General features: G+C 44.0%; 1 protein-coding gene across 1 annotated transcript in view; it reads left to right on the forward strand.

Annotated features, from left to right (window-relative positions):
- The window catches only part of EXT1 (exostosin glycosyltransferase 1), a 317,674-nt gene that overhangs the window by 290,615 nt on the left and 8,040 nt on the right, over positions 1-19,019 (forward strand). Inside the window, exons 6-8 of the mRNA XM_004011769.5 lie at positions 4,022-4,140; positions 5,590-5,685; positions 14,853-14,942. Of these exons, the coding sequence (XP_004011818.1) occupies positions 4,022-4,140; positions 5,590-5,685; positions 14,853-14,942 (305 nt within the window). The remainder of the gene's footprint in view (positions 1-4,021; positions 4,141-5,589; positions 5,686-14,852; positions 14,943-19,019) is intronic.

Raw genomic sequence — 19,019 nt, forward strand, 5'->3', positions numbered from 1 at the left:
TCCAGCAGAGCCTTGCAAAGTGAAAAACTCATTCCTGATTTGAGCCACTGTTCTTTACGTTTAGTAGAGTCATTGCTTTTTAAGAAGAAGGCTCCCCAAATTACAGATCATTCTGAACATGACAATTTAAGTAATCTAAGTGAAAGTTGCTCAGTCATGTCCTACTCTTTTGCGACCCCATGGACTGTAGCCTGCCAGGCTCCTTTGTCCGTGGAATTCTCCAGACCAGAATACTGGAGTGTTTTGCCATTCCTTTCTGCAGGGGAATCTTCCCAACCCAAGGATCAAACCCAGGTCTCCTGCACTGCAGGTGGATTTTTTTACTGTCTGAGTCACCAGGGAAGCCCCAACATGACAATAAGTTTGCTATAATTTTGAGTCTTATCATGTATAAAATGAATCTAAGAGAGCTCTTCCTACATTTTTTTTCTCCATGATCCTAACTTCTCTGTCTCAGATCAAAGAAAAACCAAACTAATAAAGAGAGAGGGAAAAGATTTAAGAATATAGGACAGAGGAGAAACTTATGCACTTCATTCCGCATATATGATGCTCCTCTTCTGTGCGTGTTAATGCAGTGCTAGGTGGTGGGAATAAAAAGTCAAAGGAGATATAAGCTCTGCTGTCAAGCAGCTTTTGCGCTCAGTCGCTGAGTCGTGTCCTGCTCTTTGCGAACTCACAGACTGTAGCCCACCAAGGTCATCTGTCTATGGAATTTTTCAGTCAAGAATGTTGGAGTGGCTTGCCATTTCCTTCTCCAGGCAACTTAGAGGCTGGTCATAATGAGGAAAAGGAAACAGAGAGATGAAGCTTTACAAAAGGCTACCGTTATCGCCATAGACATTTATGCATTGGGCTGGCCAAAAAGTTCATTTGGGTTTTTCTGCACCATCTTATGGAAAAACCTGAACAAACTTTTTGGCTTCCCCGGTATTTGGAGCCCCATTTGCTCTAATGTTGGTAACATCTTGGACATTTCCCCTCAGTCACAGTTCCAAATTTGAGAAACCTTGGGATAATAAAGCATCCTTCAAGTTGATGTGGCAAGAAGACTCCAGATTTTGTGTGGAGTTAGTCGAGTTAGCACATTAGAAGTGTGTAAATGTTGCTTCTTAAACCATTACAGGAAAGTCTAAAAGCAGTGACTTGTCCTTACTGTTAAGGGAACCCCCTACATCATATTTATTCTTCTTACTTGGCAAAGCCTTAAATGTGTATTTCACTAGTGGGAAAGCTAGTTTCTTTCCAACGTGAAACTGAAATACTAGTCAAATGTAATTTTCTCTGCAAAAGATCCATATAATTCTTTGAGGTATACATTGTAATTCTTACCTTTATCAGTCACTCTCAAAGCTTAACTTCAGTGTCCTTTCACTGTCTTGTTCATATTTAAACTGCTAAAGTGTGAAATTAGTGGGTCTATACTAATGAAGTTTTTTAAAATTTAATTTTTTTTAATTATAATTCATAATGCATTTTGGATTTCACATTTATTCTTTTTGTTTTAAATGTTAAACAAGTTTATTGGCAGTACGACCCCTCCCCTCCAAGAAAAAGGCTGTTCTATCATCAATAAATACTGCTTATTCTAATAGTCTAATAAGAGCTCTACCATAGTATTAATGTTTTTTAGACTGCTTTTCTTTTTTTTTTATTCTTTTTTAAAAATTGAACGATGATTGCTTTATAATATTGCTTTGATTTCTGCCATACATCAACTTTATTTTTTTTTTTTAGTTTTTTATTTTTAAATTTTAAAATCTTTAAATCTTACATGCATTCCCAAACATGAACCTCCCTCCCACCTCCCTCCCCATAACATCTTTCTGGGTCATCCCCATGCACCAGCCCCAAGCATGCTGCATCCTGCGTCAGACATAGACTGGCGATTCAATTCACATGATAGTATACATGTTAGAATGTCATTCTCCCAAATCATCCCACCCTCTCCCTCTCCCTCTGAGTCCAAAAGTCCGTTATACGCATCTGTGTCTCTTTCCCTGTCTTGCATACAGGGTCGTCATTGCCATCTTCCTAAAGTCCATATATATGTGTTAGTATACTGTATTGGTGTTTTTCTGGCTTACTTCACTCTGTATAATCGGCTCCAGTTTCATCCATCTCATCAGAACTGATTCAAATGAATTCTTTTAACGGCTGAGTAATACTCCATTGTGTATATGTACCACAGCTTTCTTATCCATTCATCTGCTGATGGACATCTAGGTTGTTTCCATGTCCTGGCTATTATAAACAGTGCTGCGATGAACATTGGGGTACATGTGTCTCTTTCAATTCTGGTTTCTCGGTGTGTATGCCCAGCAGTGGGATTGCTGGGTCATAAGGTAGTTCTATTTGCAATTTTTAAGGAATCTCCACACTGTTTTCCATAGTGGCTGTACATCAACTTTAATTAGCTATAGGTGTACATATGTCCCCACTAATGAAGTTTTAAGAGGCTTTTAACCTGGCTCCTGTTTCTCAGTGAGTTCTCATGAAAAGACTCATTTGGAGAAGAAGCCATCTCACTGCTTTCTCTTTGGTGGCAGTTGTTATTTTGCACATGTATGATACCTTTCCACCTTGGGCTTCAGAGCACACAGTTGGCAGAGGTCTGAACCACATGCTTTTTCTCTCAGCTGTGTTTCCCTGCTACATAAAGAAGAGATTTCTTGGGAGTAGAGCAGCTTCCACACCAGAATAATGATGATGGTGACAATGATGGTGATGATGGTGGTGAGCTCATGCTGAGCACTTGGTGTTTGCAGGTCCTGTTTTAAAGGCTCTGTATGCATTAACTCATTTAAATTCGTTCTCATAACAACCCTGTAACTTTGTTGCTATTGCCATCAGTCCCATTTCATTGCTGTGGAAACGCAGAGGGTTAAGTAATGATCCTACCACCACTCAGTGATGGAACTGGGCTTCAGAACTAGACACTTAGGCTCTGGATGTTGGCCTTTTAACCTTGACCACTTGCTGGTTATTATCTGAAATAGTAGCAATCAGGCAAAAGCCCTTCAAAATGGCAGCGTAGGAGAAAATATTTGCCAAGCCAGTAACCAACAAGAGATTAATCTCCAAAATATACAAACAGCTCATGCAGCTCAATATCAAAGAAACAAACAATCCAATCAGAAAGTGGGCAGGAAATCTAAATAATCATTTCTCCAAAGAAGACATACAGATGGCCATAAAACACATGAAAAGATGCTCAACACCACCAGTTATTAGAGAAATGCAGATCAAAACTACAATGAGGTATCGCCGCATACCAGTCAGAATGGACATCATCTAAAAAACCTGCAGACAGTTAAATGCTGGAGAGGGTATGGAGAAAAGTGAATCTTCTTACCCTGTTGGTGGGAATGTAAACTGGTGCAGCCACTATGGAGAACAGTATGCAGGTCCCTTAAAAAATAAAAAATAGAGCTACCATTGTGACCCAGCAATCTTACTCCTGGGCATATATCTGGAGAAAACCATAATTCAAAAAGATACATGCACCCCATTCAAGGCAGCGCTATTTACAAGAGCCAAGACATGGAAGCAACCTAAATGCCCTTTAACTACATCACTAAGAATAAGATATATGCAAATACCCTGGAAGAGAGAGCACATTTACTAAAATCCAGCCTAGGATGTAAGTAACTAGAGTTATACCCTTTCTTGAGTAAAGAGTAGTGAGTACTGTTATGTGTGTGTGTATAATTAGACTCCGGGTGCCTAAAAAGCAGAAGGGAGATCAAAGATGTATCCCCGAGGGAGGAAGGAAAAGGCCATCAAAGGAAAAATCTGGAAATGGGCCTTGAACTGTAAATTATCCAGGTCTCTAAACTCAGGCAGCAGTTCACTAGCAGCTTTTCACCTTGTTTTTGTTCTGTCAAGACATAAGAGGCAGAGGAAAAATACGCTAGAAGGGAACATTAGCTCTGGGGTGAGGCGATGGAGCAGAGAGGAATAATTTTCGAAGTCTTGTTTCTCAGTGCTTCATTAGGTTGCTCTGCCCTTGCTCTTTCAGGTTTAAAGCCCCCCTCCAAATTCACTGCAGTCATCCATGCGGTGACCCCCCTGGTCTCTCAGTCCCAGCCAGTGTTGAAACTCCTCGTGGCTGCAGCCAAGTCCCAGTACTGTGCCCAGGTGAGTGGGGAGGTAGGGAGGGTTGACTGAGTGCCTGCACCCTGCCGCTTAGTGGACCGGAGACCCCCCATTCCTTCCCTGCTACACACTGGCCTCATCTCACGTCCTGCCCTGTTACTCCCCTTTCATTTGTCATGCCTTGTTACTCCCTTTTCATCAGCTTAGAGGTTCTTGGAAGTGAAATCTGGTACAGGTAATGGGTAGGTTACAAAGAGATCTTTGCTCTGGGGTAAAGTGAAATATATACCAACACTTTTTTGTTGTTGTTAAGATTCCACATATAAGTAGTACTGTATGGTATTTGTCTTTCTCTTTCTGACTTTCTTCGCTTAGTGTGATAATCTCTAGGTCCATTCATGTTGCTGCAAGTGGCATTATTTCTTTTTTTTTTTAATTTCCTGGCCATGCTCCAAGGCATGTGGGATCTTAGTTCCCTGACCAGGGATCAAACCCACGTCCCTGCAGTGGAAGTGAGGAGTCTTAACCACTGGACCACCAGGGAAGGCCCCCAACACACTCTTTGAAGAATATATACACACATTATCCCATCTTAAAGTGTCAAAGTGAAAAACAAACTTCAGAAAGGCCCCTGAAAGGACCCAGAAAACTAAGCTTCAACAGCAGAAACTGACTCGTTGGCGTCAGGAGGCGTCAACTTTTCTTTCACAGCCGCTGTGACTAATTATAAAATTGGGAGCAAAAGATGATATCTATGGTAACAGTGTTTTCCAAATTAGCATTGCTCTCCTACTCTTAACAGTGGTTTTTCTGAATTGTAAATTACACGAGAAGGTTTACATATGAGAAGAGAATGCAGTCACATTGAAGTCTGCATTTGGGGGCTAAACACATTTATTGGCAATAATAAGGTCCAGGAAATAAGCTGCCATCCTGGAGAATCCAAAACACGAGCTCACGCCAGTCGGATCTTGAATTCTCTTCCTTCTCCCACATTGCCTGCTGTAGTGCAAGTTCATAGCAGATGTTCAATGTGCATTTTTCTTTAGTTTGATCAAGGCTGTTATCTTCCTCGTCATCATAAGACACCAGAATTTAGAAAACCACTTTTTTAAGAGCCAACAACCCTGGCATGCCTTCTTTCCTCCCCAGCCTTCTCCTGCCCACTTCACATAGGTTTTATTAGGTTACCCTTCTTGTCCCCTGTCTCTGGTTGTTAGAGTAATGGGGTTCTGGTGGTTGTGTGGATATAGACTCACTTAAAAAATTTTTTGGGGGGAGTATAGTTGTTTTACAGTGTTATGCTAGTTTCAGGTGTACAGAGTGGAGTGGACTCACTTTAAATACAGTTTGAGGTCTGCCTCTCTGCCTTGCTTAGAACACCATCTTCTCTCTTTCTCTCTCTCTGTGTCTTAAAGAAGAAATGTTGGGTTGGAAGCCTCTGTAAATCCAGCCTTACCAAGCCATCTGATGACCCCTTATCCCTTTCAGATCATAGTTCTATGGAATTGTGACAAGCCCCTTCCAGCCAAACACCGCTGGCCTGCCACTTCCGTGCCTGTCATTGTCATTGAAGGAGAAAGCAAGGTAGGACCCTAGGGGACTTCACTGTGGAATCAGCATGGACTCTTCATTTCTGCAATGGGGCACCTGGGTGTTGGCCTTTGCCATCTTCCTCCTGCCCCTGGGAGGTGCTGGCCCTGGACTACTTTTCCAAAACTATACCTGTCTCTGACTGTCCTCCACTTTGACAGCCATGGGCTTTTTGTTGTTGTTGTTGAAGTATAGATGATTTACAATTGCATTACTTTCTGCTGTATGGCAAAGTGAGTCAGTCATACATATAGGCACTCTCTTTTAGATTCTTTTCCCATGTAGGTCATTATAGAGTGTTGACTAGTATTCCCTGTGCTATGCATAGGTCCTTATTAGTTATCTGTTTTTTAAATTTATTTTTAATTGGAGGATAATCGCTTTACAATGTTGTATTGGTTTCTGCCATACAACATGAATCAGCTGTAAGTATACATATATCCCCTCCCTCTGGAGCCTCCTTCCCATCCCTCTAGGTCATCACAGAGCACCAAGTTTATTAAAGTATAGTTGATTTGGGCTTCTCTGGTGGCTCAGTTGGTAAAGAATTTGCCTGCAATGCAGGAGACCTCAGTTCGATCACTGAGTTGGGAAGATCCCCTGGAGGAGGACATGGCAACCCACTCTAGTATTCTTGCCTGGGGAATCCCATGGACAGAGGAGCCTGGAGGGCTGCAGTCCATGGGGTCACAGAGAGTCGAACACAACTGAGTGGCTGAGCATAGCACACATAGTTGATTTACACTGTTGTGTAATTTCTCTTGTACAGCAAGATGACTCAGTTACACACACACACACACACACACACATATTCTTTTTCATATTCTTTTCCATTATGGTTTATCACAGGATACTGAGTATAGTTTCCAGTGCTATGCAGTAGGACCTTGTTGCTTATCCACCCTATTTATCCTGTTTATAATAGCTTACATCTGCTTATCCCAAAGCCTTCCACCTTTCCTCCCCCACTGCCGCGTGATCTCTGGGCATCTACAAGTCGGTTCTCTATATCTATATCTTTGTCTGTTTCTATTTGGTAGATAAGTTCATTTGCATTGTATTTTAGATTCCACAAATAAGTGATATCATATGCTATTTATCTTCTCTTTCTGACTTTGCTTAGTATGATATTCTCTAGGTTCATCAGTGTTGCTGCAGATAGCATTCTTTCATTCATTTTAGTGGCTGAGTAATAGTCCATTGTGTATCTGTGCCCTATCTTCTTTATCTACTCATCTGTTGATAGACATTTAGGTTGCGTCCATGTCTTGGCTGTTCTGAGTAGTGCTACTATGAACATAGGTGTGCATATAACTTTTGAATTATAGTTTTGCCTGGGTATATGCCTAGAAGTGGGATTGCTGAGCCATATGGCAACCCCCTTTTTAGTTTTTTGAGGAACCACCATACTGTTTTCCATTGTGACAGCCATAGGCTTTTGAGTCAGGGAATTCTGGGTCTTAATACTAACTCTTTAGCAGATATGGGACCCTGTCTGTACTTTCCTTCTCTGAGTCTCAGTTTCCTCATCCGCAAAATGGAAATAATAATACATACCACATGGATAGCTATTAGGAGTAAATGAATTCAGGACCTGGCAAAAATAATCTTTCTGGAAATGATGAGGATGAAGAAGAGTTGGTGGTGGTGATGCATGAGCTGATTGCATTGCTTAGCTGATTAATCTGAATTAGTTGTATCAATGAAAGTAGTGGTTCTTCCTCACATCGATCTTAAAAAAGACATTTCCACCTTATGTTTGCTTTGAGGTCTCCATCAGAGACTCTCAGGAGGGCCGGCTGCCTGGCTGGCCCCCTGCTTCCATTTTCCAGCTCATTTTGCCTAGAACAGAATGATCTTCGTGATCATCTCATAGCCCTTAAGGGACTCCTTTTGCTAATGTTTTCAATTAACATCAGAAACTGTGTACAATCTGGCCTTTGCTGGCCCTCCCAGTCCCCTCTCTCATTGCTTTTCCTTGACAGACTTGATCATTCACAGTTTACTGGACTGTGTCCCTTCCCACCTCTAGCGGTGATCTTTCCCATTTGCTGTAGGTCTTGACCATTCCTCTCTCAACTCTTCACCTGTGTTATTGAAATTTCCATATATTCTCTAAGCCCACGCTGCCTCCTCTTTGAAATGTCTTCTGTTTGTGGCAGCCAGGGATGAGCTCTCTTTTCTCAAGCTCTGCTTTCCTGTAGCTCTTATCCACTGTGAAGAAATTTGTTGTTGCTGTTGTTCAGTCACCAACTCATGTCCAGCTCTTTGCTACCCCATGGACTGCAGCACACCAGGCTTCACTATCCTTCACCATCTCCCAGAGTTTGCCCAAGTTCACGTGCATTGAATCACTGCTGCCATCCTACCATCTCATCCTATGTCTCCCACTTCTCCTTCTGAAGAGATTCAGTTCAGTTCAGTCGCTCAGTTGTGTCCGACTCTTTGCGACCCCATCAACTGCAGCACGCCAGGCCTCCCTGTCTATCAACAACTGCTGGAGTCTACCCAAACCCATATCCATTGAGTTGGTGATGCCATCTAACCATCTCATCCTCTGTCATCCCCTTCTCCCCCTGCCCTCAATCTTTCCCTGCATCAGGGTCTTTTCAAATGAGTCAGCTCTTTGCATCAGGTGGCGATTGTCTCTATTCAATGAAATTTAATAGAAATTAGTCTCTATTAAATGACACTGACGTTGCCATCTAAGACTTTCCCTGTTGGCTCCCAAAGACTTAGGTTGTGAGAGATTGTCTCATGCTAAGTAAGCTATCCTTGAGCCATAATAAGAATTATCAGTGTATTAAGTTGCACCATTTGAAATCATCTGTTGAGCTGCCACAGTGACCATTTCATGTAGTTCAGCAGGATGCAGGGAGAACTGTAACGGTCATGTGGACAAGATGGTCCATGCATTGTCTATTCTGTCCCCGTGTAGGCTGCCTACTGTATGCTGGACACTGTGCAACAGGTGGGAACATAGTGAGAAAGGTGAGAGACAGTCACACCCTTCCAAGGGCTGGGGTCAAGCAATGTGGTTATCAGAGAGCTGCCTGATAAGCATTAAATGAGGAAGTGAAAGTGAGTGAAGTCACTCTTGCGACCCCATGGACTATAGCCTACCAGGCTCCTCTGTCCATGGGATTTTCCAGGCAATAGTACTGGAGTGGACTGCCATTTCCTTCTCCAGGGGGTCTTCCCTACCCAGGGATCGAACCTGGGTCTCCCGCATTATAGACAGTCGCTTTACCATCTGAGCCACCAGAGAAGTCCTAGACGAGGAAAGGGAGGGATTAATCACATGCCTCTTGGCATCAGTTTTACTTACCCTTCTGAATCCATCTCACCCATGGGTGTGGTTTCCCAAAGGCTCTGGCACACAAAAGTTTCCTGCCTGCAACCCCAGTTCCAATGCCTGAGCCCCTGCTCAGTGCTCACATGGATGCTTTTCACTTTGAACTTGGGAATTTTCTATGGTTTGTTTTTACGTTTCCATAGGTAACTACAACTCCTTCTGGTAGATAGGTCTTTCTTCGACTATGTCAGGATATTCAAACAAGATCCATTCTGTGTGACAGACTGTGAGCCATTCTGACTCCTATGGTTAATTAGTATACATTTTTATGCTCAGACTCATTGATTAATTTTATATTTTCACTCCCAGCTAGTAGCCCCAGTTTCTTTCTTTCTAGTTCAGTTCAGTCGCTCAGTCGTGTCCGACTCTTTGCTACCCAATGAACCACAGCACACCAGGCCTCCCTGTCCATCACCAACTCCCAGAGTTTGCCCAAACTCATGTCCATTAAGTTGGTAATGCCATCCAACCATCTCATCCTCTGTTGTCCCCTTCTCCTCCTGCCCTCAATCTTTCTGAGCATCATGGTCTTTTCAAATGAGTCAGCTCTTCTCATCAGGTGGCCAAAGTATTGGAGTTTCAGCTTTAGCATCAGTCCTTCCAAAGAACACGCAGGACTGATCTCCTTTAGGATGGACTGGTTGGATCTGCTTGCAGTCCAAGGGACTCTCAAGAGTCTTCTCCAACACCACAGTTCAAAAGCATCAATTCTTCAGCGCTCAGCTTTCTTCATAGTCCAACTCTCACATCCATACATGACTACTGGAAAAACCATAGCCTTGACTAGATGGACCTTTGTTAACAAAATAATGTCTCTGCTTTTAATATGTTGTCTAGGTTGGTCATAACTTTCCTTCCAAGGAGTAAGCGTCTTTTAATTTCATGGCTGCAATCGCCATTTGCAGTGATTTTGGAGCCCCCAAAATAAAAGTCTGACACTGTTTCCACTGTTTCCCCATCTATTTCCCTTGAAGTGTTGGGACCAGATGCCATGATCTTAGTTTTCTGAATATTGAGCTTTAAGCCAACTTTTTCACTCTCCACTTTCACTTTCATCAAGAGGCTTTTTAGTTCCTCTTCACTTTCTGCCATAAGGGTGGTATCATCTGCATATCTGAGGTTATTGGTATTTCTCCCCGCAATCTTGATTCCAGCTTGTGTTTCTTCCAGCCCAGCATTTCTCATGATGTACTCTGCATATAAGTGAAATAAGCAGGGTGACAAAATACAGCCCTTGACGTACTCCTTTTCCTATTTGGAACCAGTCTGTTGTTCCATGTCCACTTCTAACTGTTGTTTCCTGACCTGCATATAGGTTTCTCAAGAGGCAGGTCAGGTGGTCTGTATTCCCATCTCTTTCAGAATTGTCCACAGTTTCTTGTGATCCACACAGTCAAAGGCTTTGGCATAGTCAACAAAGCAGAAATAGATGTTTTTTTGGAACTTTCTTGCTTTTTCAGTGAGCCAGCGGATGTTGGCAATTTGATATCTGATTCCTCTGCCTTTTTTAAAACCAGCTTGAACATCTGGAAGTTCACAGTTCATGTATTGCTGAAGCCTGGCTTGGAGAATTTTGAGCATTACTTTACTAGCATGTGAGATGAGTGCAATTGTGCGGTAGTTTGAGCATTCTTTGGCATTGCCTTTCTTTGGGATTGGAATGAAAACTGACCTTTTCCAGTCCTGTGGCCACTGCTGAGTTTTCCAAATTTGCTGGCGTATTGAGTGCAGCACTTCCACACCATCATCTTTTAGGATTTGAGATAGCTCACCTGGAATTCCATCACCTCCACTAGCTTTGTTCGTAGTGATGCTTCCTAAGGCTCACTTGACTTCACATTCCAGGATATCTGGCTCTAGGTAAGTGATCACACCTTCATGATTACCTGTTTTCACGTGAAAACATCGTGAAGATGTTTTCTGCACAGTTCTTCTGTGTATTCTTGCCACCTCTTCTTAATATCTTCTGCTTCTGTTAGGTCCATACCATTTCTGTCCTTTATTGAGCCCATCATTGCATGAAATGTTCCCTTGGTATTTCTAATTTTCCTGAAGAGATTTCTAGTCTTTCCCATTCCATTGTTTTCCTCTATTTGATGATGATAATAACAGTACCTTTCCTGTAAGGTTTATCAAATGTCTTATAAAATACCTCCCATTCTCCCAGCCATATTTCTGTCTGGATTGCTGGCCATTTGTTGAGTCCTAGTCTTGACAGAGGAGGCTGATGGGCTATAGTCCAGAGGGTTGTAAAGAGTCAGACACAACTGAGCAACTAACATTTCATTTTGCAGCCTTGATTTTGGCCAGTGACTCCAGTAGGTCATGTGGTTCCTTTCCCGTCACTGTCACTGCCCTGGGACCATGCATGCATGTCTGTGTGTGTGCATGCTAGGTCCCTTCAGTCATGTCCAACTCTGTGCGACCCTATAGACTGTAGCGTGCCAGGCTTCTCTGTTCATGGGATTCTCCAGGTGAGAATACTGGAGTGGGTAGCCATGCCCTTCACCCAGGGATTGAACCTGTGTCTCCTGCACGTCCTACATTGCAGGTGGATTCTTTACCACTGAGCTACTGGGAAGCCCCGCCCTGGGACTCTACCATCTAATAAAGCATTTGCCCTCAAGCCTTCCTTTAGATTCTGTATTCTAGGGCACCTGGGCTAAGACTTGGGCTCATTTTGAAGAAGAAATATGTATTACAGGTGCTCAGCCCTGTAATACACGGCATTCGATAAATGTCAGCTCCTTTTCTAAGGGGATGTTGTAAATTGATGGTTTGCTTTATGGGTTCTGGGGTCAGACTTTCTTTTTTGTGACCTCAGGCGCATTATTTAACTCTCTGTGCCTCAACCTTCCCCTTCAGTAAATGGAAGAAATCCTAACATCTAACTGGTTTGATAGATAGTATTAATCACATCGTTTGATACTATACATATGAATGTACTTACAAAGTGGGTATATGTGGTAGGTGCTTGATAAATGTCAGTAATTCTTGTGCTTTGTATAATTACTTACAAACGTTTCTTAGCTTCCCCACTGGACAGGGGACTTTTTAAAAAATATATTTATTTGTTTGTTTAGCTGCATCAGGTCTTAGTTGGGGCATGTGGGATCTTTCGCTGCAGTGTACAGACTTCTCTCTAATTGTGGCATGTGGGTTAGGTAGTTGGGGCACACAGGCTTAGTTGCCCCACGGCATGTGGGATCTTGGTTTCCCAACCAGGGATCCAACCTGCATCCGCTGCATTGGCAGGCAAGTTCTTAACCACTGAACCACCTGGGAAGTCCTGACAGGGAACTTCTTGAGCCTTTGTCATTTCCTAGTCATGTAGGTTCATTTAGAAGGGCTTGGGCTTTTATGGAAGCTAAATATTTCTTAAGCAAGTTAACAAGGGAAACCCAGCTTACTCTGGATTGACTTTGTAAGTACACGCTCCTTTCATGTGTGGAGCTTTTGGAACTCCAGGTATTTGAGAAAGAGCCTCTAGTTTCTACACTAGAATTTGGAAGTGGCTGGCTTATGGGCGCTTTAGCTTAGTTAATGAAGCAGGTTCAAAAAAAAGAAATGGATTCTTTGAAACCCAGTGGCTGGGCCCATAACAGGGGAAGGAAGTCATACGTCCTCCTCATTCCCCATTTTAAATTTCCACGTCTAGCCTTGAGTTTGAAATTGATGTGTTGGCTGCTTTGGCTGGGAAATTCTGTTTTGAATTTATAGGCCTTGTCTTTGCAGCTCTTCCCCTGTAGGCTTAACAAGGGAAAGGTCACGGCATCGCTGAGCTGGCAACTAATGGTTTCTGAGTTAGTCAATGGACAAGGAAACAGTGTCAGGAGAATTGCTTCAGGCTGAGATTTCTGAGCCCTGTGCATAGGGGGTTGCTGATTGCTTTCGGATTTTATTTTATTTTGAAAGCCTGAGGGGAGGGGAGAAACGAACAAACACTTGACCCAGTTGACAGATGTGTGGGAGCAGAGCCTGGAGCCATTTATGCTGTAGATATGTCCCTTGAGCTCCTGGAGGTGGGTTCTGGTGGACATTTTCCATCCTTTAATGTCCTAAGCCCGCCAATAGCTTCACAGACATATAAACCTACTCTGAGATGAGGCTTGTGGATGAGCTGGCTTCTGGATGTAAATATAGCTTGGGCTTCTTTGGGAGGGGCGGGTGGGTGAAGACATTCTCAGATTTGTGGAGAGCTCACCCTTGGCAGCTAGACTAAGTGCCCCCTTTTCCCTTTGCCTCCAGCACCTAACTGCTTCCTTCCCTGGCCTTCATGCCTTGAAAGTTGATGGCAAGTGTCTTCTTTCTCTGTCTCCAAATATGAACCGGGAGAGGATGACATAACAGTTAATAAGCCTTTCAGAGGAGTGGTGAATGTGAGATCACCATGTGTGGTCCGTGTTCACTGCTGAGGTCCTTTCAACCCCAAGACAGGTAGAGTGTAGCGACTGAAGTGTGCTACAGGAGGTCCCCAACCCCTAGGATCTAATGCCAGATGATCTGAGGTGGAGCTGATGTAATCACAGTAGTAAATGGAATTGTGCTTGAATCATCCCCACTACCACCGCCACCAACCACCCACTGGCTTGTGGAAAAGCTATCTTCCATGAAAATGTCCTGGGTACCAGAAATGTTGGGGACCGCTACCTAGGATTGCGATGGCTGGATAGAATGTTGTGAGCAAGACTCACCTTTCTGTACCTTAGTTTTCTTATGTATACAATGGGGTTGTTATAAAGATGAAATAAGAAGAACTTGGAACATTCCTCAGCACATAGTAAATGTTTAAAAAATGTTGGTTTTTCTTATATCGTCATGCTCATTAGTTATTCAGTGGAAACCTTAGCACAGAGGCATGAGCTGTAATTGTCGTAGGGTAGTCTCTTTGGTCTCAGTCTTCCAACTGATCCCCCAGATCCTCACCACACACACAGGCACACACATACGCGTGTAGAAACACACATATACTCACCTCGCCATGCCTTATCCTGGAGCTCCCCAAATCTTATTCATATACTAGCTCTACAGTTTTCCTTAATACATAGACCACATGTTCTATTGTTTATTTAATATTTTTCTTTAAATCAGCTTACTTTTCAATTTAATGAAATTATCTTTAAGTAACTCTACTACTACTCCTTATTGCTATAGCTATTAATATATATGTGTACATATTTTTGCTTCTCTGAGCTAAAACGAAGACTAGAAAATTTTAAAAATTTGTCTCTGCACCTCCTAAAATGACCTGGCAGCCATCAAGTGGTGTGTGTCCCATGCTTGAAATCACTGCTCCCCCCATCCACTCATTCCTGGCCTCAGAGCGCCGGCTCTCCACTCTCTGCCTTTGCCTCTACTGAGCCCTCATTTCTGTTTACACTCGGTGGATTCCTGGCTATTAGGGTCACTTTTCCAAGGTCTTCATTGCTTTTCCAAGCAGCTGGTTACTGCATCTTCTGATTTCCTGGGATTTCTCACAGCAGGCCAAGACTGATGATCTGCATCTTGGTCTCCCTGCAGACTGTGAACTCCTCCAAGACAGAGGGTGTATCTTACTTACCTCTGGCCTCCCTTTGACTGACAAGGTGTCTGTACACAGTAGGTGCCCAGTAATGGTGGAACCAGTGAATCTGCACTGATGGGAAATGGAAGGCTTTTATGTTGAGGGGTGACATGGTGGTTGAGCATCCTTTCTGAAGGTGAGGATGCGGGGGGAAATTCTCCCCAAAACAAGACTCTCCATTTATATCTCTTTTCCTGATTCCTTCCCTCCTGCCTGCCCCCCTCCCCCACCTCCACCTCCCAGGTGATGAGCAGCCGCTTCCTGCCCTATGACAACATCATCACAGACGCTGTGCTCAGCCTTGACGAGGACACCGTGCTTTCAACCACGGAGGTAAGCAGCCTCTCAGGAGGTGTGGCGGGCCCTACAGGCAGTCACCTCAAACCCCAGGGTGCCAGCACCTCCTCTGCCCTTGCCTTGGCCAAGCCCCAAACATTTTTCAGAACTTCCTGCAGAGTGGGTTTGAATCAACCTCGATGACGGCCTTTTCTCCTTGTTTCCTCTGCTAATTGGCTCCTCACTTGCCAGGCTGTGCCTCACCTCACCCTCCTGTCTGCCCTCCTGTTTTGGGATTTGTTTTTAAACGGCGCAGGTGTGGGCAGGTGTGCAGAGGGACCCAGAGGAGGTGGGCGGGGGCACCTGTTTGGTATTTTCTTGAAACCACACGATCCAGAGCCCCCATCTTTCGCGATCCTCCTACTGCCATGCGGGTGTGCGTGGCCTCTGTTGGAGAACACTATTTCTGGGTTCTAAAGGCAGCTTTTCTGGCTTGGTTGGAAATGCGCGTTTTCTTTTACCCACGCAAGAGCAAACAGTTTCACTTGAAGGCTGAGATGGAGATCCCTGCCTTTTCAGATGCTCACGTATTTGTGCCAAAAATAAGATTGCACAGAGCCACATGTGAGGGGGAGAGAGAGAAGGTGAAAGATAGATATGATAGAAAACCAATTTTTACAACTCGAATGAGTATTGATCTCTGAAACCTCACTTAAAACTGAAGAGAGACCAAAGACATTTACACAAAAGTGTAGCAGGTTGGAAATACATCATTCAGGGTAGGTAGCTGCTAAAAAAGCATGGAGACTTAGCTACTCACCCCCTTCCCCTTCTTTTATTCCTTTTTATTCATAGGAATAATTTTGTTCATATAGTATCTTCTTAATGAAAACTTCAACAGTTAGCAGCAGACATTTTCCTGGGCGCCAGTCTGATTCTAACGGCCTGCTGCCCCCATACCCAAGACTCATGTTCACCTGGGCTATTGGTTTCTGCTGCTCCTCAGATTCCATGGATGTTTCCCAGTTTCCATCCAATGGAGTCGAGCAGATGTTCTGTGGAAGGGCAACCAAAATCACCCCCCTGGGACTCATGCCCTGGGTCAGATCCTTTCTATGCAGCGCAAGCCCTGTAAATACTTGGTGAATGAGTTGGGGAGATGCGTGCTTCAAGGATTAAAGTGTGAACACACAGCCAACTGTGTCACGTGTGAGGCTGCAGGAGAAAGATGGGCCGGGGGGAGAGCAGGGGGAAAAGATGCTTCGTGTTCAAAGGGAATGACGGCGATCACATGCAGGGAACGGGACACTCCAGCTTGCATTTTTCTGCTGCTTCCTGCAAAGGAAGCTGGCACCCCCGGTGCACATTCATTCAACAAGTATTTATGGAGGGCTGGCTTTGTTCTGGTCCCTGTGCCAGGTACTTTGATTACACAGATCCTGCCTAGAGCCGGCAGAGTCCTGGCAGCAAACAGAATTCAAATCAAGTGATTCAAACAAAGGGACAGAGGATGACTATGGTATGGAGTTAAAGGACCCCATAGGAGCTGATGGAGAGGCAGCTGGGGAGTGGTGAGGGCAGGAAATAGCTCCCACTACTATGCCTGAAGGAGAGAAGGAAGGGAATAGTGTTTCCAGAGTCCCTGAGAACTACTTCCCTGGTGGCACAGTGGTAAAGAATCCACCCGCCAACGCAGGAGACGTGGGTTCAATCCCTGGGTCAGGAAGGTCTCCTGGACTAAGAAGTGGCCACCCACTCCAGTATTCTTGCCTGGAAGATCCCATGGACAGGGGAGCCTGGAGGACTAGAGTTCATAGGATTGCAAAAGAGTTGAACATGACTTAGCAACTAAACAAAAACAACAGCAGTCCCTGAAAGGAGGAATGGAGAACAGGCTGTCGTCCTGTAAGAACTATGATCGTGGAGGGATGTGGCACCTACCAGGAGTCTGGTGCCAAAGCCAGGGCTTGCGGGGAGAGCAGGGGAGAAGTACTGCCTTATTTTCCTGCCAACGACTACCATTGACCTAACTGAAGCAGCGAGCAAGGAAGCCCATGCTGTGCAGTCCATAGAGTCCCATTGTCTCAGGCATAGGGCGTGGCAAGAAGGATGGAGAGTGGATCTTGGCTAGTGGACAGAGGAAAGGCGGCACACTGTCATGGTGGAACAGATAGTCAAGACCACGGCACACACCTAAATCGTTACCCCAGGACCAGAAGTATCAATTCGCCTCATGTCCTCCCCTGGGCACGAGGCCATAGATCTCACACTAGGATTTGTTTCCCCCTGTCCCATGGTGAAATAACTTCCAGCTGTTGTGATGGATCCACGTGCTGGTTGATATCTTTTCAAAGAACAGCAGTTCCAGCCTCTCAGCGCACGCCAGGAAGAACATGTGTTGTAAGTGGAGCAATGAGAAGTCAGCTTGGCTTGAATACGAGATGTAAATTTAAGAGGCTGGCCCTCTAGTTTATTGCCCAGCATGGTGGAGGACAAAGATTTCTGTTTTCTCTTTTAGGTGAATAGATGTTGGTTCGTTTTATTTCCTCTCTAAGGATCCTTAGCTTGTTTAAATGCCTCTCTGTGGTATTAAGGATAGATTTTTAAATAGCGTCCTATAAAGGGTATTAGACAGAGTTGGTTTTCTAGTTATTTACATTTATCTGGATTGCTGCACACTCTCAAAAGAAAACAGATGTTGGTTTTTAAGAGAAGAGGCCATAAGCTGACCTTTGCCTCCTTTGATGTGCTAATGAGCAGCCTGAAAAGAGAACTATCACAAGCATCATAGTTTTATCGGAATTTACTTTTGAGTTGCTTTGAAATGACTTGAAACGGCTTTGAGACAGGAAGGAATTCATGTGATGAAAACACCCCATCGGGTTCTATAGTAGTTGCCAGTGTCTGCGTCTCCCTTTCAAAGGATAATGGAAAACCCCAAAGAGTGCTGATAGTCGGGCTGTTTCTTTGCCAATGGACCGCATAATGCACTGTCCCACCAGTTGGCAGCATTAGTCGTGAATGCCAGGGACAATGCTCAGGTTTTCACGACCTGCTTCCTATTTTCTGACAAATACTGTCCACCCACCTGCTGTATTTTAACTTTGAGGTGCCCCTCACCCCACCATACTTTCTTAATGTATATCCCAACCCCTTGCTGAACCTCCGTGGCTTCCCCGGTGATTCAGTGGTAAAAAGCTGCCTGCAATGCAGAAGACGCAGAGACACAGGTTCAATCTCTGGGTTGGGAAGATTTCCCTGGAGGAGGGCATGGCAACCCACTCCAGTGTTCTTGCCTGGAGAACCCACGGACAGAGGAGCCTGGTAGGCTACCAACCATAGATAGGGTTGCAGAGAGTCAGACATGACTGAAGCTACTGAGCATGCACGCACAAGCTGTATTGTTAAGGTGTTCGTATCTTGAGTTACGGCACCAGACTAAATTCTTCATAAAGTTTTAAATTCATGGCTGTTTACAAAAATTGTATCTTCTAACTAAGTCCCAAGAATTCCGAGAAAAAAGGACCCTTGCAGATCACTCAGACCGGTGTTTCCTAAACCTAGGATTTCACTGACCTGTTTACCTAGAATGGTGCTTAAAAACAAAGAAACAAAAAAGAAATATAGGCAGTTTAAAGAAAAATATTAGCTAAGTCATTAAATGTATATTATGATGGGAATGTGGCAAAAGAAGCGACAGTGGTAATGAATATGGTGAAAGCTTGGGAAATACTCATCTTTAGGCGTATTCGCTTTGTCTTGTAATTGGGGTAAAATTCACAAAGCATGAAATCAACCATCTTCAAGTGGTATTTAGTACCTTCCCAGTGTTATACACTTATTACCTCCACCTCATCCTGAAACATTTTCATTATAAAAGGGACACCCCGTGGCCATTAATCCGTCACTCAACACCCCGTGGCCATTAATCCGTCACTCCCTCTCCACTGGCGCCACCAATCTGTTTTCTGTCTCTGGGGATTTGCTTTCCCTGGACCCTTGATGTAAATGGAACCACACAATATGGGGCCTTTATATGTGGCTTCTCGCACTCAGCATAATGTTTGCAAGGTCCATCCATGTGGCACGCATCAGCATTGCATTCCTCTTTAGCGCTGAGTAATATTCCACCAA

The sequence above is a fragment of the Ovis aries genome, chromosome 9, assembly GCF_016772045.2.
Source record: "Ovis aries strain OAR_USU_Benz2616 breed Rambouillet chromosome 9, ARS-UI_Ramb_v3.0, whole genome shotgun sequence".
NCBI classification, from domain to species: domain Eukaryota; kingdom Metazoa; phylum Chordata; class Mammalia; order Artiodactyla; family Bovidae; genus Ovis; species Ovis aries.